The 27694-nt window shown below is 48.4% G+C and overlaps 1 protein-coding gene across 5 annotated transcripts; it reads right to left on the bottom strand.

The window, feature by feature from the left end:
- Positions 1-25387, bottom strand: DMPK (DM1 protein kinase). Of its 5 annotated transcripts, XM_070764733.1 has the most exons (15): positions 24567-25153; positions 15253-15344; positions 14787-14870; positions 12804-12899; positions 10644-10792; positions 10435-10528; positions 9980-10180; positions 8636-8899; positions 7804-7889; positions 5894-6002; positions 4576-4718; positions 4224-4321; positions 3591-3667; positions 2657-2737; positions 1-1182 (listed from the first exon to the last, which is right to left on the bottom strand). In XM_070764733.1, the coding sequence occupies exons 1-15, from the start codon at positions 24721-24723 to the stop codon at positions 1084-1086; spliced, it is 1830 nt and encodes a 609-aa protein (XP_070620834.1). In that variant the 5' UTR covers positions 24724-25153; the 3' UTR covers positions 1-1083. The 5 variants fall into 5 exon arrangements, 4 of the variants coding, with proteins under 4 accessions (XP_070620834.1, XP_070620832.1, XP_070620831.1 ...); XM_070764730.1 differs by lacking the exons at positions 1-1182; positions 3591-3667 and adding an exon at positions 1578-1675 and having other exon boundaries at positions 8651-8899; positions 24567-25152; XM_070764729.1 differs by lacking the exons at positions 1-1182; positions 3591-3667 and adding an exon at positions 1579-1675 and having other exon boundaries at positions 24567-25152.
- Positions 25388-27694: the final 2307 nt, after the last annotated feature.

Raw genomic sequence — 27694 nt, 5'->3', positions numbered from 1 at the left:
GGCCGGGAATCATCCGACTTTATTCCCCCTGGAAAACGTACAATGTGTCCTCATGCGCGCAGCCCATGCACCGCCTTACACAAAGGAGGAACAATAAATAATTTGGGGCGTGGAAGGCGAGAGAGAGACCCCCAGGGGGCCTGAAGTGAAAAGCCCCACGTTCCCCCTCCCCAGACACAAGCTTGCGTTTTACATAAACATGCGCACACTCTTCCAAACATGGGGACTAGAGACTTGGGTCTCCCGCTTTGAGGCAGGAAGGGCCGACACATCCCCCCCCTCACCATTCGAAATACCTTACAAAGGGTTGAGCCGTGGCGGGCTACAGGTTGCCCGCTGCTTTCAAACGTGGAGATAGTGCAGATAAAAACAGGGCCTGGCAGTTTAAAACTAGCGGCCCCCCTGCGGAGTCCGTGGGCACCTCAAGGCCTTGCGGGGGGGGGGGTCAGATTGGGCTTGTGGCCTTAGAAGCACAAATTGCAGCCGGCCGGAGTGCACTGTTGGGGAAAGACACAGTCGCCTTCTTCTCATTGAGGAAGGTGTCGCTTCTCACAGGTCACCGAGGAAGGCTGGATCGGGGGGGGGGGCTTTTCCTCCTGCCCCCAGGGCCCCTTCTGACCCTCATCTCCCCCAGGGGCATCAGAAATGACCAGAACGGCAAAAGTCACGGGAAGAATCTCCAAATTCTTTGCAGGGTCCTGGGCGAAGTGTTTTCAGCACGCCGGCTTCGTTTGGAATTTTGGGGAACGATGTACGTTTCCAAAAGTGCCGTCCAAGAATTTTTGGGGAGGGGGTGGTGTCTTTATGGGGGGGGGGTCTGTACAGAGTGCAAATATGCTTAGAAAAGCAGGGTCCCTGGATCGTCTCTTCAGCCCCGGCTGCTTCCCCTGCCAAGGCGGTGGGTCGGTGGCCTCGAAGCAAAGGAGGGAACCAGAGGGGCGGCTGGGTCTCCAGGACGCGGCCTTGCCACCTGGGCCCAGGCCAGCCCTCCACCCAAAGGGGCTGGTCCCCATTTCTAGGCTTGCTGGGGCAGCTGCAAGCAGCCGGTGTGACCGAGTCTTCCTTGCCCCAGCCAGGAGGGGCTCAAACGGCTTCCACTTGGCCCTGGTTGGAGGCCTCCAATCCGTGCCCACCAGTGCACAAGGGCAGGTGCCCCACCTGGGCGATGCAGGGCCTACGTACCTGGAAAGGGAACGCAGTTGGTCAAGATGCCGGGCTCCCAAAGACTCTTGAGGGGAGGGTGTGCGATAACTAGGTATACTGTATACAATATACAAACAGCAAGTATGAATCTCTCTAGTATAAACTTTCCCCAAGAGGAGCATCGTTGGCTCCCTCTGATGGCCAAGCAGGGAATGGCTCTTAAAGGTACAGCCGTAAACTTACATTGTTAGCTTCTGTAGTTGCATACAGGGTGGCTGGAAAAAAATGGGATTGCAGAGAGACCCCATCCCACCCTTCCTGGGCAGAGAACTTCGCTAGTAGTCCATGCGGTGTCCAGATGAGGGATCTTAAGCCCCCACTTTCGTCAGAATTAAAACGGGACACCCCTAGGTTGCAAATCGTCCTGGGCCAGCAACAGGTATATCCGGATGCTTCAAAGAAAAGGTCTACCCAAGCTGTGGCCAATATATCTCAAAAGGGGCCACCTCCAATAATCCACTCGGGCCACGTTCTGAAACAGAAAAACTTGCAAATGTGGGGAAAGTTTTTAGTTTGGGAAGGAAGGGAGAAGCGGGGGGAGGGGGGCAGGAAAACAGAGAAACTATGGGTTATAAAACTACGAGGGGAGAGGAGAAATTTTGGTGGGCAAACCCGGATCAAGGAGAGGGATGTTAATGGGTAGAAAATTTGTGACCCTCTGTTGATCACAGAGGATCACAAACAGATTTCAAAGTGAGCTGGCTTCAATGTCTGCCTTCCGGGGTCAGAGGTTATAAGGTCAGAGTCGTGGAATATTGGTGTGAGGGTGGGGGAAGGGAAGGATGGGCTGGGTGGGCTTCTTAGCTCCCATCTCAGGAGACTGGAGGTTTTTCAGAAGAGACTTGACCTTTGAAAACAGTACACGGTCTCCTGCTTGAGAAAGGGGTTAGACTAGGACAGTGTTTCCCAACCTTGGCAAGTTGAAGGTATCTGGACTTCAACTCCCAGAAGTCCCCAGCCAGCGAATGCTGGCTGGGGACTTCTGGGAGTTGAAGTCCAGCTATCTTCAAGTTGCCATGGTTGGGAAACACTGGACTAGAAGACCTCCGAGACCTCTTCCAACTCGGTTATGCTGAAACCAGGAAAGTCTAGTGGTAGTCAGACCTTCAAGAGTTGGTCCATCTTGCAAGTCCTCAAATTTTGACTTCAGATTCTTAAAGGTTGGACCAAAGCTGCAGTGACTGTCAATCAAGAAGAGACAGAAACCACAACCTCCCCAGGTTCAGAAGCCCACATCAGCCCGTGGCCTGGCTCACAAGGACACCACGGGAGGGCCCTGGGTCTCGGGATGGAGGCCAATGGGCTTTGGAGTCCTGGTGGTGCCTGTGAAGGAAACGGGTGTAGAAGACGCACACAGACCCACAACCAGCTGAAGGCATGCAGTGCAAAGGGGGAGAGTGCTGGGAGCGAGAAAAGTTAGCGGCATGCGCCCCAAAGAAAGCGGATGACGTACCCTCGAAAAGAGCAGCAAGGGCCGGTACAGAGGTACCACAAGCGGATATTCACATAGCCGCGATGCCACGCTGCCACTTGGCTGGAAAGAAGAGAAAGCAGAGGTCGACGTCAGCAGGGCGCAGCGTCCACCGACGGACAGAGAAGGGAGGGGGAGAACGCCCACGTGGCGGCCTCTACTCCTTGCGTAGCCTCTACTACTTGCATAGCCTGTACTCCTTGCATAGCCGCTCCGAGTCCTCGGAGAGGGGCGGCATACAAATCTAATTAATAATAATAATAATAATAATAATAATAATAATAATAACACCTTCTAGGGCAGGGATGCCGAAACTATGGCACAGGTGCCATAGGTGGCATGCGGAGCCACATCTGCTGGCATATGAACTGTTGCCCCAGCTCAGCTCCAATGTGTATGTGTGTGCCGGCCAGCTGAGTTTTGGCTCGCACAGAGGCTCTGGGAGGGCGTTTTTGACTTCCAGAGAGCCTCCAGGAGGATGGGGGACGGCGTTTTTACCCTCTGGCCCGAGGGAAGCCTTTGAAGCCTGGGGAGGGCGAAACACGAGCGTCCTGGGCCTACCAGAAGTTGGGAAACACTCTTGTTTCTGGCCTCCAGGTGGGGGCAGAAGCTGTTTTCACCCTCCCCAGGCACTGAATTATGGCACCCGAGGGAAAAAAGCTTCGCCATCACTGTTATAGAACCTTCACAAAACCATGTTCGTAGTCCCCTTGAAAAGAAAACCCCTCAGGGCCATTTTTTCCAGCCCTGCGCAGAGCTGATGGCTCTTTAAAAGGGACAGAATGTTAAAATGGGGCGGAAGGAAGACATCAGGGGCCAAGAAAGAGGTGCAAACCCCCCCCCCAAAAAAATCCCAGCAAGGCTTGTTCAGCTACACAAAGCCCCTGCTTATTTTTTTTCTCCCCCGCAGTCTTACGTGGGCTGGCCCTCCCACCCAGGGCAAGGAAGGCTGGCTGAGGTTGGGGGGGCAGGGGGGGCTCCAGACTAAAGCCGCTGTAAGGAAAAGAAAAAACGAGGGGCTGGGGGGCTCTCGGCAGGGGGACGGGACAAGCATCCATGCTCAAACACATCAGGCCTGCGAGCAGCTGCACCCACCAGCCGAGACCCGCTGCGCAGTCCAAAGCTGCCAAGCCTCGTGCATTCCATGCGAGGGATCCTCTCGGCATCGCTGGGCGCAGTTTCACCCGTCTTATTGTCTCTTTCTTTTGCCACCGTTGTTAAATCACTGCAGTTGTTAAGTGGGCCATGCGGTCGTTAAGCGAATCTGGCTATGCTTGGCTGGGAATCTGGGATGGTTAAAAATGGCGATCACATGACCCCGGGGAAGGGCAACAACCGTCATGGGTACCTGCCAGTTGCCAAGCGTTTTAATTTGATCTCGCGATCACAGAGATGCGCCAACAGTCACAAAGTTTGGGGCTGTTGTAACTTCGAACGGTCACCAAACCCAGAATCCGAGCCCTCCCTGTGCTTTTGGGGGTGACCCAAGTGACCCCGGGGAGTAAGGGAGGCCAGAGCGGATCAGGATGGGGAAGGGTCTAGTACTTGCCCTCCTCCGACGCTGCCTTCATGTCTTCGATCTGCTCCGTCAAGCGCTTGATCTGAGCTTCCAGTTCCACGTTTCGGCTCTCGGCCTCCTTCAGCTGGCTGCGGGGGGGGGGGGGGGACAAGGGGGCCCCCGGTTATTTCCGAGACCACCTGCTGCCACATACCTCCCCAGCAACCGGTAAGATCCCACAAGGTTGGCCTTCTTTGGGTCCCGTAGAGTTTCGGCTGGTAGGTCCACGGGGGAGAGCCTTCTCTGTGGTGGCCCCGACTCTCTGAAATCAGCTACCTCCTGAGATCCACATACCCCGACCTTATTGGCTTTCCAATAAGAGCTGCCCGCCTCTTCGTCTCACCTGGCGAAAGTCTGGTTGGCCACCTTGACCATGCTGAGCTCCTGACACAGCATCTCCCGGCTCTTCAGCTCCTCCTCTAAGGCCGCCTGCAGTTCCAGGAACAATGACCGGTCCAGCTTCTGCCCATCGGACAGTTTGCAGGCCTGGCAGGAAACACAAAGCGGTGATGGTGTAACGAACACACAACCGAGCCTCCCGCTGTCTCCAGGGCCTCCTCTGCAGCTGCTCCAGATCAGGCTAATAAAACCCAGCAATGCACTTGTCAGGCTATGTTCCTCTCCTCTTTTTTCTTCTTTCCTCTTCTCCCCTTTTCTCCTCTCCTCTTTCTCTTCTCTTTTTCTTCCTTTTTCTCTTCTTTCCTTTCTTCTCATCTCTTCTCCCTTTTTCTCTTCTCCTCTCTTTTCCTCTCTTCTCCCTTCTCTTTTTCTCCCCTTTTCTCCTCTCCTTTCTTCTCATCTCCTCTTCTCCCTTTTTCTCTTCTCTTTTTCTCCCCTTTTCTCCTTTCCTTTCTTCTCATCTCTTCTCCCTTTTTCTCTTCTCCTCTCTTTTCCTCTCTTCTCCCTTCTCTTTTTCTCACCTTTTCTCCTTTCCTTTTCTTTCTTCTCATCTCCTCTTCTCCCTTTTTCTCTTCTCTTTTTCTCCCCTTTTCTCCTTTCCTTTCTTCTCATCTCTTCTCCCTTTTTCTCTTCTCCTCTCTTTTCCTCTCTTCTCCCTTCTCTTTTTCTCACCTTTTCTCCTTTCCTTTTCTTTCTTCTCATCTCCTCTTCTCCCTTTTTCTCTTCTCTTTTTCTCACCTTTTCTCCTTTCCTTTCTTCTTTTCCTCTTTTCTCTTCTCCTTTTCTCCCTTTTTCTCTTCTTTCCTTTCTTCTCCTCTCTCCTCTTTTCTCTTCTCCTTTTCTCCCTTTTTCTCTTCTCACCTCTCCTCTCTCCTCTTTTCTCTTCTCCTTTTCTCCCTTTTTCTCTTCTTTCCTTTCTTCTCCTCTCCTCTTTTCTCCTTTTCTCCCCTTTTCTCTTCTCACCTCTCCTCTCTCCTCTTTTCTCTTCTCCTTTTCTCCCTTTTTTTCTTCTCACCTCTCTCTCCTCTTTTCTCTTCTCCTTTTCTCCCTTTTTCTCTTCTTTCCTTTCTTCTCCTCTCTCCTCTTTTCTCCTTTTCTCCCTTTTTCTCTTCTCTCCTCTCTCATTTTACTTTTGCACACAGGTCTTTGAAGAGCCTCTTAATTTTATTTTATTTTTTTATTTTAAATTTCACTTATTCTCCCCCCGAAATCATGGCTAAGCGATGGCCGCCCTCCCAGCTGCCCCCCCCCTCTCCACCTACCAGCTCCTCCCCTGGAGGCGTCTCCTGGGCTGCTCCGGACGGCCTCCTCCCAGCGGGCTCCACCTCCATGGCGATGGGACCAGGCTCCCTTCCCTGGCGCTCTTTCTGTCTGAGAGGGGGGGGGAGTCTCAGTGACCGCGGCTCTCCAGCCACGGCACCTGGACACGCAGTCCTCCACTTACGGCCACGCCTGCAGTGACCGCTCAGAGTTATAATGGGCACTGAAAAAAGGGACTTGACAATCGTTTTCTCATGCTTTACAATCGTTGCAGCATCCCTGTGGCTACGTGATCCGAATTCGGGTGCTTGGCAACCGCCTCGTATTTATAACGGTTGCCGTGTCCCGGGGAGTCACTGGGTGCCCCTTTGCGATGACCTGACCAGCAAAGTTAACGGAGAAGACGGACTGAACAACTGTGCCAAGGAAGGCAGTAAACGGGGGCAAAATTTACATAACATCTGTCTTGCTCAACAATGGAAATTTCAGGCTCAATGGTGGTCGTAAGTTGAGGACTCCCGGTATGTCCAGCTGGTCCTTTTTGAATTCTCCACAGCTGGGTTTATTTCATGTATTTGTGGAGAACAGAGGCGTGGTTGCTTGTCATGCTAGGTGACTCCAGGTGGCTAACAACAACTCCTAAGAACACAATTGTTATAAAACCTCTAGGGCAGGGTTTCTCAACCTGGGGACCGGGACCCCTTTGGAGGTCAAATGACCGTTTCACAGGGGTTGCCTAACAACACGGGAAAAGACAAATTTCCCATGGTGTTGTTAGGAACTAAAGCTTCTAAAACTAAATTAAATTAAATTGTATTCTGGCGCCCTGGAACATATTTTTACAATCCGACCAATCAGGAGTTGACAGTGGGTCTGTCCCTCTGACCTTCCTGCCAATCAGCTTCAAGCTCTGTTGGGAGAATTGGCGCTAGACTTATGGTTGGGGGTCACCACAACACAAGGAACTGTATTAAGGGGTTGCGGCATTACAAAAGGTTGAGAACCACTGCTCTAAGGGGGGGAAATAAAAAGCCAGAGATAAAATATCCCTCACACAACAACAGAGGTGCCATATGGCAGAGCCAGCCCCCCAACCCTACTGGGCCTGTTTAAAGTCCTGGCCCAGCTCTTGGGACCAAAACCAGACCTGGAAAGCAGGTGGGGGTGAGTGCTTGCCCCTCCCCCTTGCCATAAAGCTGGGGAATTCTGGGAGTTGAAGCCCACCCCTCTTAAAACATAGAAACATAGAAGACTGACGGCAGAAAAAGACCTCATGGTCCACCTAGTCTGCCCTTATACTATTTCCTGTGTTTTATCTTAGGATGGATCTATGTTTATCCCAGGCATGTTTAAATTCAGTTCCTGTGGATTGACCAACCACGTCTGCTGGAAGTTTGTTCCAAGGATCTACTACTCTTTCAGTAAAATAATATTTTCTCACGTTGCCTTTGATCTTTCCCCCAACTAACCTCAGATTGTGTCCCCTTTGTTCTTGTGTTCACTTTCCTGTTAAAAACATTTCCCTCCTGGACCTTATTTAACCCTTTCACATATGTAAATGTTTCAATCATGTCCCCCCTTTTCCTTCTGTCCTCCAGACTCTACAGATTGAGTCCATGAAGTCTTTCCTGATATGTTTTATGCTCAAGACCTTCCACCATTCTTGTAGCCCGTCTTTGGACCCGTTCCATTTTGTCAATATCTTTTTGTAGGGGGGACAAATGTAGGTGCTGAGATGGGGAAAAACGAGGATGCAACAAGGATCCGTTCTGCTGCTGAGAACAAACTTTGGACCCAAAACTCTGGTGGAAATTGATACCAGGAAGAAAACTTTTAGGTTGCAGCTCCAGCCTAAGCCTTTGGGCGCAAACTTACACACAAGTTTGGCAAAGTACAAAAGGGTGCCTCTTACTTCACAGCCGTGTAAGTGTAGGAGTAGCCCACAAAGGGCAGCTGCACTCCGAGGGGAGAGGTCTCGATGACGTCCCACAGGGTCTCCTGGAAAAGAGGGGAGGGGGGAGGTTGTCAGTGAGAGCAGAGTAACCACAATCACTACAGTCGCTAAGTAAGTAAGAGGGTTATTAAGTGAACCTGGTGTTCCCCTCTGTGACTCCGATTTCCAGGTCACAAAAAGGGATCACGTGACCCTCAACCCATCATAAATCAGCCAGACAATGTCGGCTGGTGGGACCTAGGGGAAGGGCCTTCTCTGTGGGGGCTCCAGCCCTCTGGAATTAGCTCCCCCCCCCCGGAGATTCGCAATGCCCCCACCCTCCTTCCGAAAAAAGTTCAAAGACTCATCTGTGTCGCCAGGCCTGGGGTCATTGGATCTTTCCCCCTGACCAACAAGTGATTTTTTCTTAGTATGTTTTATGGAGAGAATGATAATGAATGTTTTAAATTATTTTAGGATTTTTAGGGTTTTAATTATATTAATTGGATTTAGATGTATTATTACTATGTTTTTATATTTGTTGTGAGCCGCCCTGAGTCCTCGGAGAGGGGCGGCATACAAATCCAATTTAAATAAATAAATAAATAAATAAATAAATAAATAAAATAAATAAATAAATAAATAAGAGTCAGTTTTCAGCTGTCTGAATTTGGGATCACGTGACCAAGGAGAGAGGGAAAGTTGTGTGAAAAACGGTCCCAAGTCACATTTTTCATTGCCGTGGTTAACTTTGAATGGTCACTAAATGAACGGTCATACGAATAGGGGAGAAAAAGAAGAGCTCACGTACCCCTCCCCCTCTCACCATGTCGGTGAGACAGTCATCCACCACGTCAAAGTTGCACGTGTCCGTGGCGTTGGCAAACTCGGGCACGAAGGAGGGGCTGCAGTCGCGCAGGCCCTGCCAGTCGATGCCGGCGAAGAAGGGGTGTTCCTTGAAGTCCTGAATGCCGTTCCGCCCCAGGCGCGTCTCCCGCGCACAGACCAGCCCTTCGATTAAGGCCTGCGCTTCCGGTGGGATCTCTGGGGCCGAGAGCGGGAAGCGGAAATGGTCCTTGGGGGAAAATGAACGTTGGAAAGAAAGGGGGAAGCAGCGAGTGAGTGACCAGAACAGGGCCTGGGCTACATGCGCTGACCACGTTAGCTGCTAGGGTTCTCTGGAAAGTAAGGCATCGGACCAGAATATCTCCGAGACCGCCTTCTGCCGCACGAATCCCAGCGACCGGTCAGGTCCCACAGAGTTGGTCTTCTCCGGGTCCCGTCGACTAAACAATGTCAGTTGGCGGGACCCAGGGGAAGAGCCTTCTCTGTGGCGGCCCCGACTCTCTGGAACCAGCTCCCCCCAGAGATTAGAACTGCCCCTACCCTCCTTGCCTTTCGTAAGCTCCTTAAAACCCACCTTTGTCATCAGGCATGGGGGAACTGAGATATCTCCCCCGGGCATATACAATTTATGTATGGTATGTTTGTATGTATGTCTGTTTAAAAATGGGGTTTTTAAATACTTTAAATTGTAAATTATTAGATTTGTCATGAACTGTTTTATTGTGTTGTGAGCCGCCCCGAGTCTACGGAGAGGAGCGGCATACAAATCAAATAAATAAAATAAAGGTTACAAGGCACGTAACTCTCGTGGGGAATGTACGACTGTCCTCCTCCTCCTCTCCCTCCCACCCAAATTCTGAGCTTTTATTTCTTTCCTAAGGGGTTTGCCTGCATTATTGGCTTTTACATTGATCCCTATGGGAAAAATTGCCTCTACTTACAAACTTTTCTACTTAAGAACCTGGTCATGGAATGAATTAAATTCTTAAGTAGAGGCACCACTGTATCTGCAAAGCTCCAGCAAGGTCTGAGAGTACCAAGAATCTCATAGTCCTCCTTCTCTTCTGCCTCCTCCACTCCGAAAAGTCCCCCCCTTCTTCTAGCACTGATGGTGTTCCCTAGTTGGGTCGTGAAAGGTCTCCAAGAAAACCACCCAGCTCAGAGAGTGCTCAGGACCCCACAGCTACAAAGACCCTCCCCTGTCAGTAGAACCAGGGTACCATCAACCACTTCTCGGTCCAGCACTGGGGCACGTTAACCCACCCACCCCACTTTCGATCCACCCTCCCGTCGCCCTCCAGCCACGAACCTTGAAGTTCAGGATCTTGCCGTAGGTCTCCACCACGGCGTCGGCAAAGAAGGGGGTGTGCCCAAAGAACATCTCGTAGGCAAAAATGCCCAGCGACCACCAGTCACATTCCGTGCCGTAAGAATGGCGGCCACCTTCCACCGCTCGCAAGATCTCCGGGGAGAGGTAGTCGGGGGTGCCCACTGCCACTATGGAACAGACCTGCCGCCGTGAGAATGCGGGTCAGAACCTCGGAACCAGAGTCCAAACTGCCCCGTCCTGTTTCTGGTATGGCCCCTTAGCTGTCCTTGAAGCCAAGACCCTCCAGTGGCAATCCTAGTTTGTGAGTAGCTTGCACAGGAACTCAGAAAGGTCTTGGGGCCAAAGCCATACTCCTTGGCCATCATTAAGCCATGATGGTCATTTTCCTCCCATCCCTAGAGTTGCCCTCCCCCCAACTCGGTTGGAAGTCTCACCGTCCGGTCTTCTCGAAGCTTGAGGCAGGAGCCAAAATCCCCCAGCCGGATGTGCCCACATCGGTCGAGAAGGATGTTGTCGGGCTTGATGTCCCTGCCGGACGGAGAGCGGAGGTGATTGGCAAGGAGGCCGGGTGGAAGAACCCCAAGAAGGCTGCTCTGGACATTGCCACCACCCCCTCCCCTGGAGCCACCCCCAGCCACGGCACCTGTGCACGTAGCCCATGCTGTGGATGGAATCAATGGCCATCACCATCTCAGCCAAGTAGAACCGGGCCATCTCCAGCGGGATGCGGTCCCCAAATTTGCTCAGGAGGGTCAGGAGGTCACCCCCAACGTAGTAGTCCATCACCAGGTACTGGAGAAAGGCAGAAGGAGGAAAAAAACTAAGGCCGAGGGACGGTTCCGTTCTTAGGCGAGTTGATTGACATCTCCATCACGGTACAGACCCAACCCTAGTACGGTATAATGCAGTACAGTGTTCCCTCGATTTTCGTGGGTTTGAACTTCGCAAAAAGTCTATACCACGGTTTTTCAAAAATATTAATTAAAAAATACTTCGCAGTTTTTTCCCCTATACCACGGTTTTCCCTGCCCAATGACGTCATATGCCATCGCCAAACTTTCGTCCGCCTTTAATAAATATTTTTTTGAATAAACTTTAATAAATAAACATGGTGAGTAATAATCTAAAGGGTTGCTAAGGGAATGGGAAATTGCAATTTAGGGGTTTAAAGTGTTAAGGGAAGGCTTGGGATACTGTTCATAGCCAAAAATAGTGTACAGTGATCCCTCGATTAGCACGGTCTCGATTAGTGCGAAACGCTACAACACGGTTTTTCAAAAAATATTAATTAAAAAATACTCCACGGTTTTTTTGCTATACCACGGTTTTTACCACCCGATGATGTCATACGTCATCACCAAGAGTCACTTCTCTGTCTCTTTCTCTTTCTTTCCTGTCATTCTCTGCTTCAATCATTTTCTTATTTCTCTTTTTTTCTCCACTTTTTTCTATCATTTCTCTCTCTCTTTCTCTCCCTGTTGCCGGCGTGGTATATGAGAGAGAAAGAGAGAGGCAGAGGTCGGGCGCATTACCGGGAGGTGGAGGCGGCGTGGGGACGCTGGGTGCCGGGGACACCGAGGAGGGGGTGGACGTGGCCTCTCAGCTGCAGAGCCGAACAAGGGCAGAGGCAACGGCGGAGTCCGGCGCTGGGGTCATGCGGGGCCGCTCATCCAGGGGGGCGTGGACTGGCAAGTCGCCCTCCTTTCTCTCTCTTTCTCTCTCTTATACCACACCGGTAACAGTGAGAGAAAGAGAGAGAGCGGAGGGCACCTTGCCGGTCCACGCCCCCCTAGATGAGCGGCTCCGCATGGCCCCAGCGCCGCCCAGGCAAAGGGGAAACCCCAAGATCGCTTGCCACTTGCCGCTTGCCGTATTGCAGTGAAGGAGGCGAAGCAAGGCTCCAAGCTGCAATACGGCAAGCGGCAAGCGGCAAGCGATCTTGGGGTTTCCCCTTTGCCTGGGCGGCGGGAAGACCAAGGGAAGGTTCCTTCAGCCGCCCAACACCTGATCCGCTCCGCAGCGCGGCAGCAGCGAGGAGCCGAAGATGGGGTTTCCCCTTTGCCTGGGCAACGGGGAAACCCCATCTTCGGCTCCTCGCTGCTTCCGCGCTGCGGAGCAGATCAGCTGTTGGGCGGCCGAAGGAACCTTCCCTTGGTCTTCCCCGCCGCCCACACGCAAACTCCACCATCTGCGCATGTGCGGCCATGAAAAAAATGGTGCGCATGCGCAGATGGTGTTTTTTACTTCCGCACCACTATAACGCGGAAATCGATTAGCGCGGGAGGTCTTGGAACGTAACCCCCGCGCTAATCGAGGGATCACTGTATTTACTTCCGCATCTCTACTTCGCGGAAATTCGACTTTCGCGGGCGGTCTCGGAACGCATCCCCCGTGGAAATTGAGGGACCACTGTATAAGGTAAGTTATACGACACAGTCTATTCTATGCTATATATTCCATACTGTACTACATGCTGTCGTCTGCTTTTAACGACCCCCATAACCCCTTGCAGGGTGGAGTCTGGGCGCCCTGAGTCTAGGGAAAAGGGCGGCATAAAAATAAATAAATAAATTAATTAATAAATAAATTAATAAAATAATAAATAAATAAGTGAAGAAATAAGTGAATAAATAAATAAATAAATATAGTACAGCACAGCATATTATCATAATAGTTTAAATGTTCATAGCAGCCACCTCCTCTATAAAGCGACTGGGAGGTCTGAATAAACCCAAGCCAGCCAGACCCACCTAAATGCTCAGACCCAAGCGATGCTCCCTGCCCTCCCTCAGGTGGGACTCACCAGGTAATTCTCGTCCTGGAAAGCAAAATGCAGCTGCGTGATCCAGCGCTGGTCTCCGTTCACCAGGACATCTCTCTCCTCCCGGAAGCAGGAGACCTGGAGGAGCAGAGTGGAGATTTCAGAGAGAGGTGGAGACCCCGGGACAAACCTATAGTGAAGGGCAGGTGGCTCTATCTACACTTCTCCAGTTCAGGGCTCTCCAACCGTGGCCACTTTAAGCCTGGAGGACTTCGACTCCCAGAATTTGTGTTTGAGTGTTATGCACGTGCATTGATTGGCTGCTTGTTTTGTTTGGTTTTATAATGGGGTTCTTATTGCTTTGATATATAATGCTTGACTTCTTTTATTATTGTAGTGTATTTTTTATATTGTTTTTTTAATATATTTTTTTATTAAATTTTTATCACAACAAACAAACAAAAAAATCTTTTTAAAAAAGTGCCCAACACCAATAACCCCTCCACCATTTAGGGGGTTAAATTATTTACAGTAAATTTCAATTTACATTTCTTTACATACAAAAAGCGATTGGAGTTTATTTTTCACATTGTCGTCATATATTCTACTTAAGATATAATCTTTCACCTTATTCCATCGTGCCATCAGCTTCTCCAATTTATTTTCATTGTGTATTTTTTATATTGTTGTAAGCTGCCCTGAGTCCCATTGGGATTGGGTGGCATAGAAACATAGAAGATGGACGGCAGAAAAAGACCTCCTGGTCCATCTAGTCTGCCCTTATACTATTTCCTGTATTTCCTGTATTCATCATAAACATGGATCTATGTTTATCCCAGGCAGGTTTACATTCAGTTCCTGTGGATTGACCAACCACGTCTGCTGGAAGTTTGTTCCAAGTATCTACTCCTCTTTCAGTCAAATAATATTTTCTCAGAAGTCAAATTAATAAATAATAACAACTGGCTGGGGAATTCTGGGAGTTGAAGTCCACCAGGCTTAAAGTTACCAAGATTAGAGACCCCGGCTCTAGTTGGTCACAGGCCACCTACAGTCAAACAAAACTTTCCTGCCATCGACGTGAGAAATACAGGCAGTCTTCAAGGGACAACGTGACTGAAAAAAAGGAGCATCCTTGTGGTCACATGATCAAAATTTCGGCACTTGGCATTGAGATGTAGTTATGATACATCCCAGGGGATCACATGATCTGCTTTTGTGATCTCCTTTGCCAGCAAAGTCAGATTTATCTTTGCCTCTGGCAAAGATTTATATTATTTTAAATATAATTTATTATTATTATTATTCTTTTTAGCTTAGTTGTCAAAGTGGTGGAGTTACGATCGATGAAATGAAAATAAAATTTTAGGACGTTTCGTTAAGTTGATAAGATAAGGAAACTTTATAGGTACATTGTTAGGCATTGATGCTGTGTTTTCATTTATGTGTGTTTTTAAGATGCAGAAAAGAATAGAAAAAAATTATACCCGTCAACTAAACAATGTCGGTTGGCGGGCCCCAGGGGAAGAGCCTTCTCTGTGGTGGCCCCGACTCTCTGGAACCAGCTCCCCCCAGATATTATAACTGCCCCTACCCTCCTTGCCTTTCATAAACTCCTCAAAACCCACCTTTGTCGTCAGGCATGGGGGAACTGAGACATCTCCCCCGGGCCTATATAATTTATGTATGGTATGTTTGTAAGTATGTCTGCTTAAAAATGGGGTTTTTAAAAAAATATTTTAAATTGTAAATTATTAGATTTGTCATGAACTGTTTTATTGTGTTGTGAGCCGCCCCGAGTCTACGGAGAGGGGCGGCATACAAATCTAATAAATAATAATAATAATAATAATAATAATAATACCCAAAGGAGGGGGAAGCTAGGTTCGCTTAATGACTGCCTGATTTGCTTAACGACCGTGGCAAAAAAAAAAAAGCAGGTAAAAACCAGGCATGACATCTTGATTAGCAAGATGCCTAGGTAGCCCTGATGGTTCGGTGGACGTTCAGCCTCTGGTCTTTTACCTCTCCCCGTTTCAACATGTCCCACTTGTTCATTATTTTCATGGCATACACCTGGGAGGTCCTCTTCTGCTTCACCACCGCCACCTGCGCAGGTACAAACAGTCAAGAGAGACACATGCAAGATAAAACAAGAACCAAGACTGGTGAAAATCAGCTGCTTATAGGTCAATTTTTTCAAGTTATAAAATAGAAGAAAAGAGGAGTTTTGTCAAAGTAAGAATGTAGGTTTAGATGTAGTACTAGTAAGAGCTTTCCATTCTTTAGCTTGCTCTTTTGTTTCTATTTATATTATTATTATTATTATTATTATTATTATTATTATTATATTATTATTATTATTATTATTATTATTATCTGTCGTAATCCCCAAATACTGGGGGGGGGGGGTTTACCAGCAAGGACATCTCTTGGGGAGGGGGGATGTCTCTAAAGGTAGCCCCTAGTACGGCGCGCCCCCCTTCCTCACCTCGCTGAAGGCTCCTCGGCCGATCACTTTCAGGATCTCGAAGTCATCTCGCTGCAGCCGCAGCTGTCTTAGTCTGGAGGTGACCGGCTCCGCTGCAGAAAAGGAGAAGGACATTGTTGGGGTTCCTCATATTCATTCAATTAAATATAATTCAATGAAATATCCAGGAACCCTGAACTGCAGAGGTTGAAGGAGGAGATGCGAGACATCATCTGACTATGTTCCGGTCCTGCCTCAGCTGGGGGACTTTAGTCCAATCAACAGGTGATGACGAGTTCTAGTCCCTGTCATACATTTAGCTATGAAAGCTGCCAGCCCCTCTCTCTCAGCACAACCCACCTCACAGGGTTGTCGTTGTGGAGAAAATAGGAGCAAGGTGTGCTGGGTATGTTTGCTGCCTTGAATAATTTGTAAAAGTGGTATATAAATATACCAAAGACAAATTCCTTATGTTAGCCAATCACACTTGGCCAATAAAAAATTCTATTCTATTCTATTTTCTATTCTATTTTCTATTCTATTCTATTCCATGTTATTTTCTATATTCTATTCTATTCTTTCTCTATTCTCTCTCCTATTCTATTCTATTCTATTCCTTATTCTATTCCATTCCATTTTCTATTTTATTCTATATTGTTTTCTATATTTTATTATATTCTTTCGCCTATTCTATTCTATTCCATTCCATTCTATTTTCTATTCTATATTATTTTCTATATTCTGTTCTATTCTATTCCATTCCATTCTACTCTTATTCTGTTCTATTCTATTCTATTCTATTCTACTCTACTCTACTCTACTCTATATCTAAACAAACAAGCATTGATAGTGATTGTGGCTTAGGGGAAAGGCAGGAGTCATTTAATCAATCCCAAATCAACAATTGTTTCCTTGCTGGTAGTGGCCTGGCCCTTTAAGCCCCCTGCCCCTCCGGCCAAGCTCTCGTCCACAAATATTAATAGCCCCGCAGAGGATCGGCATCCCACCACAACCACCCTGGACCTCTGACTCAGCTGGCCGCAAGGATTGAGCTGCCCGCCTTAAAAATAAACGTGTGGGTGGCAACTTGAGAGGGTGGGGTGGGTGGGTGGGTGTTTTAAGAATCCACGTGGTCTGCAACCAGGAAGACGTCAGGTGGCCATCAACCTTAACCTCCCCGGTGACTCAGCTGCCGGCCTGCCCAGATATCCAGATTTGGCAGCCGAGGGGTAATAGCGTCTTCAAGGATCTCAAACAACTTCCTCACATGGCGACCCGAAGATCAAGCGGAGAGATCCAGGAGGGGGGGGTTGGGGGGGTTGGCAGGAGGACAGCTAAACCCTCTGGCAAAGGAGCAGCGCAAAAATAGCTGCAGGATGTGATCAAGGCGGCTGGAATGGGGCGCCTAGAGGTCACACAAACAGCACCAGGCGCCACGGATGGGAAGGGGGAGAGCAGACCCCCATCGTCCCCAGTCCGGCACCTTGGGCAAGGGTCCCCCTCAGAGGCTGCGGGAGGAGGGCCCGAGGCTGTCCAGCAAAAGCACCCAGCACTCTGCAGCACACCTCTGGCTCCTTTTGGAGCTGGGCTGGCAGGAAGTCCCCCTGTCCAGCTGGCATCGGGCAGCAAAGTGGCCCTGGCTAACTGCAGAATGCTGGGTCCCTCAATTGGACTACATCGTTAAAAGCAGGGAGAGAAGGGAGAAGGGAGAGACGGGAAGGAAAGAAGGAAGGAAGGAAAAAAAGATGAGATGAGATGAGACAAGGAAAGAGGGGAGTGAGGGTGGGAAGGAAGGGAGGGAGGGAGGAAGGAAGGACGAAGGAAAGAAGGAGATGAGGAGAGAGGGGAGGGAGGGAAGGAGGGAGAGATGAGGAAGGAAGGAAGGAAGGAAGGAGATGAGGAGAGGGGAGGGAGAAAGGAAGGAAGGAGTAACAATAATGGGAGGGATGGAGTGTTCCTGTGTTTTCATATACCACTCAGAATTTGGTGGGAGAGAGACCCTGTTTTTGTGCAAAGGGAAGAGAAATCTGTTCTTAATATATGAATAAATTCTCCAGATAAAGAACCATCTTGTCACCAGTATCTTAGGCCAACTCTTCTTTTTTTAAAAAGGAAGGGCATAAAACTTTGGGCAGAAGCCCTGCAAGGAGCCCCCTTCCTTCCCAGCCCTGCCAAGCAGCCCCTTCCTGCTTCCTCCTCGCAGGGGAAGAGAAAAAGGCGCCTGGCTGGCAGCAGCTGGTGTTGGCACCGGCCAAGAAAGGACAGAAATAGGACCGAATTCCAAAGGCAGAAGGAAAACAAGCAGGGTTTGTTTTTTTTCCATTCTCATATTTCTTAAATTTCCGACACAGCCACATTGGGCAATCGGGTGGAATTTGCAGGAAGAATCTGTGCAACGAGCCCTCTAATCAATAATTGTTATTTATTATTATTATTATTATGATAAGGCACATCAATACTACAGCTCTAGACACTATCAGGGGGGGGGGGATATGTTGTACAGCTAGATCCCTTTGGAGACCACCTCAGCAGCCATAGAGATCAAGGATTTTAAAAGTTATTGGCAGAATTTTGAAAATATGGAGTAAACCCAGTATATCTGGTGCTTCTCAGATTGGCTTTGCAAATCCCCTCAGTCTGTCTATCTTATCTACCATCCTGTCTGTCTGCCTGCCTGTGTCTCACCTGTTAGCTACCTACCATCCACCCATCTACTCTCTCTCATCTATCTATCTATCTAACTATCTAGCTATCTATCTATCTATCTATCTATCTATCATCTATCCACTATCTATCTATCATCTACCTATTTAGCTCTCTATCCACTATCCATCTCTCTATTTCTCTCTCTCTCTATCCATCCATCCATCCATCATCTATCATCTATCATCTATTTATCTCTCTATCCACTCTATCTATCTATCTATCTATCTATCTATCTATCTATCTATCTATCTATCTATCTATCTATCTATCTATCTATCCACTCTATCTATCTATCTATCTATCTATCTATCTATCTATCTATCTATCTATCTATCTATCATCTACCTATTTAGCTCTCTATCCACTATCCATCTCTCTCTCTCTCTCTCTCTATCTATCTATCTATCTATCCATCCATCCATTATTTATTTATTTATTTATTTATTTATTGGATTTGTATGCCGCCCCTTTCCAGAGACTCGGGGCGGCTAACAGCGACAATAAAACAGTGTACAATAGTAATTTGGTATTGATGATTAAAAATCAATTAATATAAAAACCAAACATACATACATACATACCATGCATAGAATTGTAAAGGCCTAGGGGGAAAGAGGATCTCAATTCCCCCATGCCTGGCGGCAGAGGTGGGTTTTATCTATCATCTATCATCTATTTATCTATCCACTCTATCTATCTATCTATCTATCTATCTATCTATCTATCTATCTATCTAATCTATCTATCATCTACCTATTTAGCTCTCTATCCACTATCTCTCTCTCTATCTATCCATCTATCTATCCATCTTTCTATCCATCTTTCTATCCTTGTTATTATCTATCTATCTAGTTATCATCTAGCTATCATCTATTTATCTTTCTCTCATCCTCTATCCTCTATCTAATCTATCTATCTATCTATCTATCTATCTATCCATCCATCCATCATCTATCTCTCACCTATCTTATCTGCCTACTACCCATCCACCCATCCTCTCTCACTCACTAACTAACTAACTCATTCACTCACTCACCTAACCCATCTATCCATCCATCCACTCCTTCTCTCGTCCATCTATTTCTTCCCATCTGCCTGACTGCAATTCCTCTTCACCTGCAGAGGCGCCCAGTTCTCGCAAGGAGCCCAGGCCAAAAAAAGAGGGTATTTTGGGTCCCTCGAGACCCGGGATTATTTTTGGCCTCTTCCAACAGCTACACAACCCTGCAGCCCAGACACAGGGAAAGAAGAAGCTGAGCCACTGGGTGCCTATTTCAGGCACCAGCCGGGTTGGGAATCTGGGCTCGCAAGAATTCTCAGATTCCAGCTGGGCCCTGGGAGACCGGCGGCTGACGGCTGGGGGGGGGGGCTCAAGGGAGGGGGGGCGGATGGGGGAGGGCAGCATTCCTGCCCATGGAAACTTTTGTGCAGTAAACACACGGTCAAAAGTCCAAAGGTGCAGCTTTCATCCGGATTCAGCCAGGTTTGCTCTGGGAAAAAGCGAAGTTTGCAGCCAAGGGCTTCAGAGCATGGGCAGAGTGCTGCTCGCCATGGTGCAGCTAGTCCCCAGTGAGGCCTACATTGTATTCCTCAGTTTACAACTGCAACAGACCCCAACCATGTCTGTCATTAAGCAGTGATTTCTGACACTCTACGAACGGGGGAACGGTGCAGTCAGGTGGTAGGATGCTTGGCTGCATAGCTAGAGGTATAACAAACAGGAAGAGGGAGATGGTGATCCCGCTGTATAGAGTGCTGGTGAGACCACATTTGGAATAATACTGTGTCCAGTTCTGGAGACCTCACCTACAAAAAGACATGGATCAAATTGAACGGGTCCAAAGACGGGCTACAAAAAGGGTGGAAGGTCTTAAGGCTAAAACGTATCAGGAAAGACTCAATGGACTCAATCTGTAGAGTCTAGAGGACAGAAGGAAAAGGGGGGGACATGATCGAAACATTTAAATAGGTTAAAGGGTTAAATAAGGTTCAGGAGGGAAGTGTTTTTAATAGGAAAGTGAACACAAGAACAAGGGGGCCCAATCTGAGGTTAGTTGGGGGAAAGATCAGAAGCCACGTGAGAAAATATTATTTGACTGAAAGAGTCGTAGATGCTTGGAACAAACTTCCAGCAGACGTGGTTGGTAAATCCACAGTCACTGAATATTAAACATGCCTGGGATAAACATAGATCCATCTTAAGATAAAATACAGGAAATAGTATAAGGGCAGACATCTAGGGCTTTTTCTGCCGTCAATCTTCTATGTTTCTAAATAAGTGCTATTGCATGGGGGGGGCATGGGGGGATGTTCCATCTTCTATGTTTCTATCATGCCATTCGCTTAACAACGGCTACGTTTCGCTTAAGAACCCTGGCCAAAAAAAACCCTCAACCACTCACAAAATCGGGCACAACTCACTTAACTTGCTTAGCAGTAAAATTCTGGTCCATTTGTGGTCATCAATGGGTATTGTTAACCTATATTTTCCTTTCAGGCTAAGGTCACCTGAAGCCTCTTCAGTTTGTCTGAACATCCTAATTTTTAGCCCTGGAGGAAGCTGCAAATAGCTAAATAGCTTCTCCAGGTCCCGCCGACTAAACAATGTCATTTGGCGGGACCCAGGGGAAGAGCCTTCTCTGTGGCGGCTCCAACCCTCTGGAAACAGCTCCCCCCAGATATCAGAGTTGCCCCCACCCTCCTTGCCTTTCATAAGCTCCTTAAAACCCACCTCTGTCGTCAGGCATGGGGGAACTGAGATATTCCCTTCCCCCTAGGTGTATAAAATTTATGCATGGTATGTCTGTATGTATGATTGGTTCTTTAAATTGGGATTTTTAAATTACTTTTAATTTTAGATTTGTTTACATTGTCTGTTGTTAGCTGCCCTGCGTCTGCGGAGAGGGGCGGCATACAAATCTAATAAATAAATAAATAAAAGAAATCCAGGCAACCCCCTGCCCTCCCCAGTCTTGCTCCGAAAGCCTTTTCCCTGCCCCGCTTGGCCCCATCCCTCCGCAGGCCTGCCCCACTCCCTGTAAGGAAAAGCAAAGAAGAACCGAGCAATTTCTTCCCCGGGAATAAAGAGCGAGGAGAGGGCCCAGCCTGCCCTACGCACGAGGCCTTTTATGGCGTTTTCCAAAGTCACAGCAGCCGAGAAACACATCACAGGAGCCACAGGAGCCCCCAGGTTCGGCTCTGCCGGACCGATCTCCCGAGCCACGCCTCGCCCAGCATCAAGGAATATCAAAACCCACATTATCATAAGAACCTAAGCAGAGCCCTGCTGAATCAGGCCAAAGCCCATCAAGTCCAGCATTCTGTGTCACGCAGTGGCCCCCCAATTGTCCATGGGGATCTTGAGCAGAAAGAGAAGGCAAGACCCTCCCTTTCCCTGGACCCCCAACAAAAGGGATCCCCGGTCTACACCAAGGCCAGAACAAGCAACTCCTGTTATATACTCAGATCTTCAATCAATCAGACTAGAGCTGGAAGGGACCTTGCAGATCTTCTAGTCCACCCCTCTGTTCAAGCAGGAGATTCTATACGATGCCCAGTCTCCTCTTAAAAGGCTCCAGTGATGGAGAAAGAAGGGAAGGACGGAAGGAAGGAAGGAAGGAAGGAGGGAAGGAAGGAGGGAGGGAGGAGGAAAGAGAAGAAAGGAAGGAAGGAAGGAAGGAAGGAAGAAAGAAGGAAGGAAGAAGAGGGAAGAAAGAAAGAAGGAAGGAAGAAAGAAGGAAGGAAGGAAAAAGAGGGAGGAAAGGAAGAAAAGAAGGAAGGAAAGAAAGAGGAGGAAGAAAGGAAGGAAGGAAGGAGAAGGAAGGAAGGAAGGAAGGAAAGAAGGAGGAGGAAGGAAGGAAGGAATGAAGGAAGATTAACAGAGTTGAAAGGGACCTTGGAGATCCTCTAGTCCACCCCCATGCTCAAGCAGGAAACCCTGCCCCATTTCAGACAAGTGGCTGTCCAGGTTCTTCCTAAAAGCCTCCAGTGATGGAGCCCCCACAACTTCTGGTGGCAAACTGTTCCACTGGCCTTCACTGTTAACAATTTTCTCCTCTCTCCTTGATTAGTTTCCATCCATTGTTTCTTGTCCTGCATTCTGCCGCTTAAAAAAAAGTTTGACCCCTCCCTCTTCTTTGTGGCAGCCCCTCAAATACTGCAATGCTGGTATGGCGTCCCCCCTAGTCCTTCTTTTCTCTAAACTGGACATACCCAGTTCCTGCAAGTATTTTTGTCTACAGGCCTTCAATCTTCTTAGCTGCTGTGACACGCACAAAAAGAGACCTTCCGTTCTCATGACTAGACCACAAAGAATCATGGGCCGGAAGGGAGCTTAAGAGGTCCTCCAGTCCAACCCCTTATCCAAGGCAGGTGTCCGTCCTTATTGGAGAAACCTCCTCTATTCAATCCCCACCTTCTTCAACGGAGACCGTGCCTGAAACAAGCGAGTGTGAACAGGCTTTGCAAAGTTTGGTCCTGCCTCCAGCCGGGTGGACATAAGGAAGTGCTACTTCAAAATTAAACCCTCCAGCCACAAATCCAGGCTTCAACTACACGGGGAATTCCTTGAAGAACAGGTTCAATTGCGCCCATTCCCCTCGGTCATTTTCCACTTTCCTTGGGATTAAATTCCCAGAAGTGTGACCCACACAACAACCCAGAGTTAGTCATGGCCTAATTGACCAAAGGTCTCGCTTTCAACACCCCCGGGCCCACAAAACATGACAATTAGAAATGGATTTTTTTCTCCAAGTTTCAGATTAACACAAGTCTCGGTGGTAAAATGTGTCCAGTTCTGGAGACCTCACCTACAAAAAGATATTGACAAAATTGAAGGGGTCCAAAGACGGGCTACAAGAATGGTGGAAGGTCTTAAGCATAAAACGTATCAGGAAAGACTTCATGGACTCAATCTGTATAATCTGGAGGACAGAAAGAAAAGGGGGGACAGGATCGAAACATTTAAATATATTAAAGGGTTAAATAAGGTCCAGGAGGGAAGTGTTTTTAATAGGAAAGTGAACACAAGAACAAGGGGACACAATCTGAAGTTAGTTGGGGGAAAGATCAAAAGCAACGTGAGAAAATATTATTTCACTGAAAGAGTAGTAGATCCTTGGAACAAACTTCCAGAAGACGTGGTTGGTAAATCCACAGTAACTGAATGTAAACATGCCTGGGATAAACATAGATCCATCCTAAGATAAAATACAGGAAATAGTATAAGGGCAGACTAGATGGACCAGGAGGTCTTTTTCTGCCGTCAGTCTTCTATGTTTCTAAAATAGAATCGAAGGCACCTTATTTATTTCTTCACTTTTACTTTGATTGACTGTATATAAATAGCTAAAGGCAACACCCCCTCCCCACAATACTGCTCCCTCCTCCTGTTTCCCCACCACCACAACCACCTTGTGAGATGGATTGGGATGAGAGAGAAGGACCCGCACAAACTCACCCAGCCGGCTTTCATACTAGAACTCCCTATTTCCTAGCGATTGTCCCGAAGTCACCCAAGTAGTTTTAAGGCGTATGAAAAGATGAACTCACTGCCCCCCAGTTTCACCCCTAGACCAAACTAGCTATGCCCACCTCATTTGCAAAGTCTTCTGCCTCACGTATCCCAGCGGTCCCACAACAGTTGGCTTTTTCCAGGCCCCGTCGGCCAGACAATGCCGCCTGGTGCGGCCTAGGGGAAGAGCCTTCTCTGTGGCGGCCCCGGCCCTCTGGAACAAGCTCCTTCCGGAGATATGTATCACCCCCTCCCTCCTCGGCCGGCGGGGAAAGGGGGCCATGAGTGATGAGATTTGTCTCCAGCCGATATTATGAATCATTGAATTGGATGAATGTGTGTGTCTGTATGGTATTTTTAGAAATTTGCGTCATTCTTTTCAAGTAAATTAGATTTCTTTTATATATTGTTGTATTTATGATGTTGTACGCTGCCCTGAGTCGCTGGGAGAAGGGCGGCATATAAATCTAATAAATAAGTAAATAAATAAACTCTGGGCAGCTATGCTCCCAAAGCCACAAACTCCCTTCTTAGAAACATAGAAACACAGAAGACTGACGGCAGAAAAAGACCTCATGGTCCATCTAGTCTGCCCTTCTACTATTTCCTGTATTTTATCTTAGGATGGATATATGTTTATCCCAGGCATGTTTAAATTCAGTTCCTGTGGATTTATCTACCACGTCTGCTGGAAGTTTGTTCCAAGGATCTACTACTCTTTCAGTAAAATAATATTTTCTCACGTTGCTTCTGATCTTTCCCCCAACTAACTTCAGATTGTGTCCCCTTGTTCTTGTGTTCACTTTCCTATTAAAAACACTTCCCTCCTGGACCTTATTTAACCCTTTAACATATTTAAATGATTCGATCATGTCCCCCCTTTTCCTTCTGTCTTCCAGACTAGACAGATTGAGTTCATTAAGTCTTTCCGATAGGTTTTATGCTTAAGACCTTCCACCATTCTTGTAGCCCGTCTTTGGATTAATTAATTCATTTATTATAATATTGATTGATTGATTTATCTGTAGCGCCCCCCACCCCTTCTTCTCACTGCCCTCTTTCGGGGGCAGCACATCAACCTCCTTAAATCAAGTTGACAGCTGCCACCGGGACTCACCCCACTGTAGGAACTCCATGATGTATTTCTCCTGGGCCAGGGGCGAAGTGCTCAGCTCGTGATGGACGCAGAGCAGGAGGTCCACCAGCGTCTCCAGGCCGATGCTGCGGTCAAGGACCAGCTCCTCCAGTTTCTTCAGTCGGACCTCTGCTGCCATGGGGCCAGCTTGGCCAGGCCCTGGGGACACCCCAGGTGGGCTCACTCCAGGGCGGGTACACTACATCGAGCGGGCACCTTCCTGGCTGACCATCACCTTCCTGGGTGGCCACACGAGACCTTTCAATCCACCGGCAGGGAGATGCTCAGGGTCCCACCACAGCAAGTTCTTCTTCACAACTTCTTCACAACTCTTGTCGCAGGCAGAGATTTCTCTTCCCTTTGCACAAAACCAGGGTCTCTCTCCCACCCACCCCCGACACACACGCCCATCCAGAGCCCCCACTGCTGGCTCTCCGGCCTGCCTTGCGGCCACCCAAGACTGGAAGCGCTGAGGTTATTTTTTCCCTCCCTGGGCGCACAAACACACAGCGCGCCAGTTTTCCACGCCTTTCCCAGTGTCCCAAGTGCGCTGCCTTTCGAGCCAAAATAGGCTCCTTCGCCTGGTCTTCCACCCTCCCTCCCTCCCCACACACACACCCCCGTCTGTCCGTCTGTCCGTCGCTGGCTGCCCGTGCTTGGCACCACCCTGCGGCTGCCGACTTCGCACCCAAAACCTCTCCCCCCCCACAGGCCCCTTCTGCAGGGAGGGGGGGGAGAAATAAAAACACCAGCTCTCTTTCTGCTTCCCCCCCTCTGCTGGGTTCCCCCTCAGGCTCAGCCCCAGCCCACCCCCCTGACCTCGGGAAGCCACACCTCGCCCTCCTGCAACGTCCAGCCTGGCTGGCCGTCGGGTGCCAAGGCCCTGCGCAGGAGCAAACAGGCCAGGGTGCCCATTTAAAGGTCTCCACGGAGTCTCAGGCCAAGAGGTTTCTCTCCTCCTTTTAACCCTTCCCTGCCTGGGAGTCTGGAGGCCCCGTCAGGTTTATTACTTCTGGCAGGGGGTTTAAAAATCCCTCCAGCAAATCAGGGCTATGCTGCCGACTTTGGGGAGGGGTCTGGAACATTGTTTAAGAACCTAAGAAGAGCCCTGCTCAATCGGGCCAAAGCCCATGAGTCCAGCATTCGGAAAGGGGCGTGCATAAGTGCACCAGTGTGCCTTCCTTCCCTTGTCCTAATATTTCTCTTTTGCTAGTATCATGTATATAAATATTATGTCTTTGTATACCACCAATACGTATCTGACAAAACAAACAGACAAATAAATACATTCTGTGTCCCACAGTGGCCCCCCAATTGTCCATGGGGATCTTGAGCGGAAAGAGAAGGCAAGACCCTCCCTTTCCCGTGACCCCCAACACATGGGACCCAAGGGAATTTTGCCTGCCTCCACCAACATAGAGGCATAGGCACATGGACATCTGTTTCGATAACCACGGATACACTTGGCATCCATGAATCTGTCCAATCCTGCCTTGAAGCTCTCCAGCCTGACAGCTGTCACGACCTCTTCTGGAAGGGAATTCCATAAACCAAGGACCCTCTGGGTGAAGAAATATTTCCCTTTGTTTGTCCTCACTTTCTCACCTGTGAGCTTTAGGGAGGGCCCCCTCGTCCTAGTATCGTGTGATAGAGAATAGTTGGGGAATTCTGGGAGTTGAAGTCCAAATATCTTCAAGTTGCACTAGAGTGATAAGGAGGTAAACGGGGTTGTGGGGGTTGGGATTCTCCCCCACCCACCCAGGCGGTGAGGACATTTGAGCGGGGCGTTATTTCTGCTTGAGTTCCCCCCCCCTGCTCCTTGCTGTGATGGGGGGGCTGGTCAGCTCCCTGGAAAGCATCCCACTCACACACCCCCTCTCCTTTCGAGCTGTCTCTGGCCAGGCTCCACTAAGCTAAGTTTAGAACAGAAACATTCCTGCATCCTAAATGGAACGACAGAACAGCCAGCATTTTGGGGGGCGTGGGGGGGGCAAACTGGCTGGGAATAGTTTACAAGGGTTCTCAGCCTCCCTTGTTTTGACCCTCCTGACATGATTAACGGGTCCAAAGACGGGCTACAAGAATGGTGGAAGGTCTTAAGCATAAAACGTATCAGGAAAGACTTCATGGACTCCATCTGTAGAGTCTGGAGGACAGAAGGAAAAGGGGGGACATGATCGAAACATTTAAATATATTAAAGGGTTAAATAAGGTCCAGGAGGGAAGTGTTTTTAATAGGAAAGTGAACACAAGAACAAGGGGACACAATCTGAAGTTAGTTGGGGGAATGATCAAAGGCAACATGAGAAAATATTATTTTACTGAAAGAGTAGTAGATCCTTGGAACAAACTTCCAGCAGACGTGGTTGGTAAATCCACAGTAACTGAATTGAAACATGCCTGGGATAAACATATATCCATCCTCAGATAAAATACAGGAAATAGTATAAGGGCAGACTAGATGGACCATGAGGTCTTTTTCTGCCGCCAGACTTCTATGTTTCTATGTTTGGGGCCTTGGGTTAGAGACCCTCACACTGTCCCTCATCCGCAGGGACCCTTTAGCAGGCGGCAAAAGTCCAATTGCAAAGATTTCACAGCTGGATTTTCTCCTTGGTTTCCTTGGAGCAAAGTTAAGATCAAAGTTAAGAGTCCTGGGGGAAGTCAAAAAAGTCAAAATGGCTTCCCTGTGACCAAAGTGCCAGGGTTAAGGTTAGGAATCTGGCCGTGCATTTTCTTATTTTACTTTTTTTTTTAAACCCAGATTTAATCAAATGTGTTTTTTAAATAAAAAGGCAGTTCACAAAACCTCCTACTGAAATGGGTTAGTCGGAAAAAGGCGCTTCCGGATTCCCGATTTGAAAACAGATTCAGCCTCCTTGCCCCGTTTTTAATCCCACGCCAGGATGCCCAACATACCACTGTAATTTCTTATCTGCAAACAGGACTTATTACCTATAGAGACTAAGCAGTTTTGTCTCTGTTTTCGGAGTTTCTAAGTAACCAGCTTTCGAATTCTCCACCTTTAACAAACCTACGTGGCCAACAGCACCCCCTGGTGACCAGCCTGGGAATAGCATGTGAACCTAGAATTCTCTCTTGGTAGGTAA

This window comes from Erythrolamprus reginae, chromosome 11, assembly GCF_031021105.1.
Source record: "Erythrolamprus reginae isolate rEryReg1 chromosome 11, rEryReg1.hap1, whole genome shotgun sequence".
In the NCBI taxonomy this organism is placed as follows: Eukaryota; Metazoa; Chordata; class Lepidosauria; order Squamata; family Dipsadidae; genus Erythrolamprus; species Erythrolamprus reginae.
This window is presented reverse-complemented; position numbering and strand designations above follow the sequence as displayed.

Coding starts and splice junctions, on each gene's coding strand:
- DMPK (XM_070764733.1), bottom strand. CDS start 24,723: ATGGCAGCAGAGGTCCGACTGAAGAAACTGGAGGAGCTGGTCCTTGAC. Junction 14,871..15,252: donor GCCGAGGAGCCTTCAGCGAG/GTGAGGAAGGGG, acceptor GTACCTGCGCAG/GTGGCGGTGGTGAAGCAGAA. Junction 7,890..8,635: donor ACATGGTGAGAGGGGGAGGG/GTACGTGAGCTC, acceptor CCTCTTTTCCAG/GAGACCCTGTGGGACGTCAT.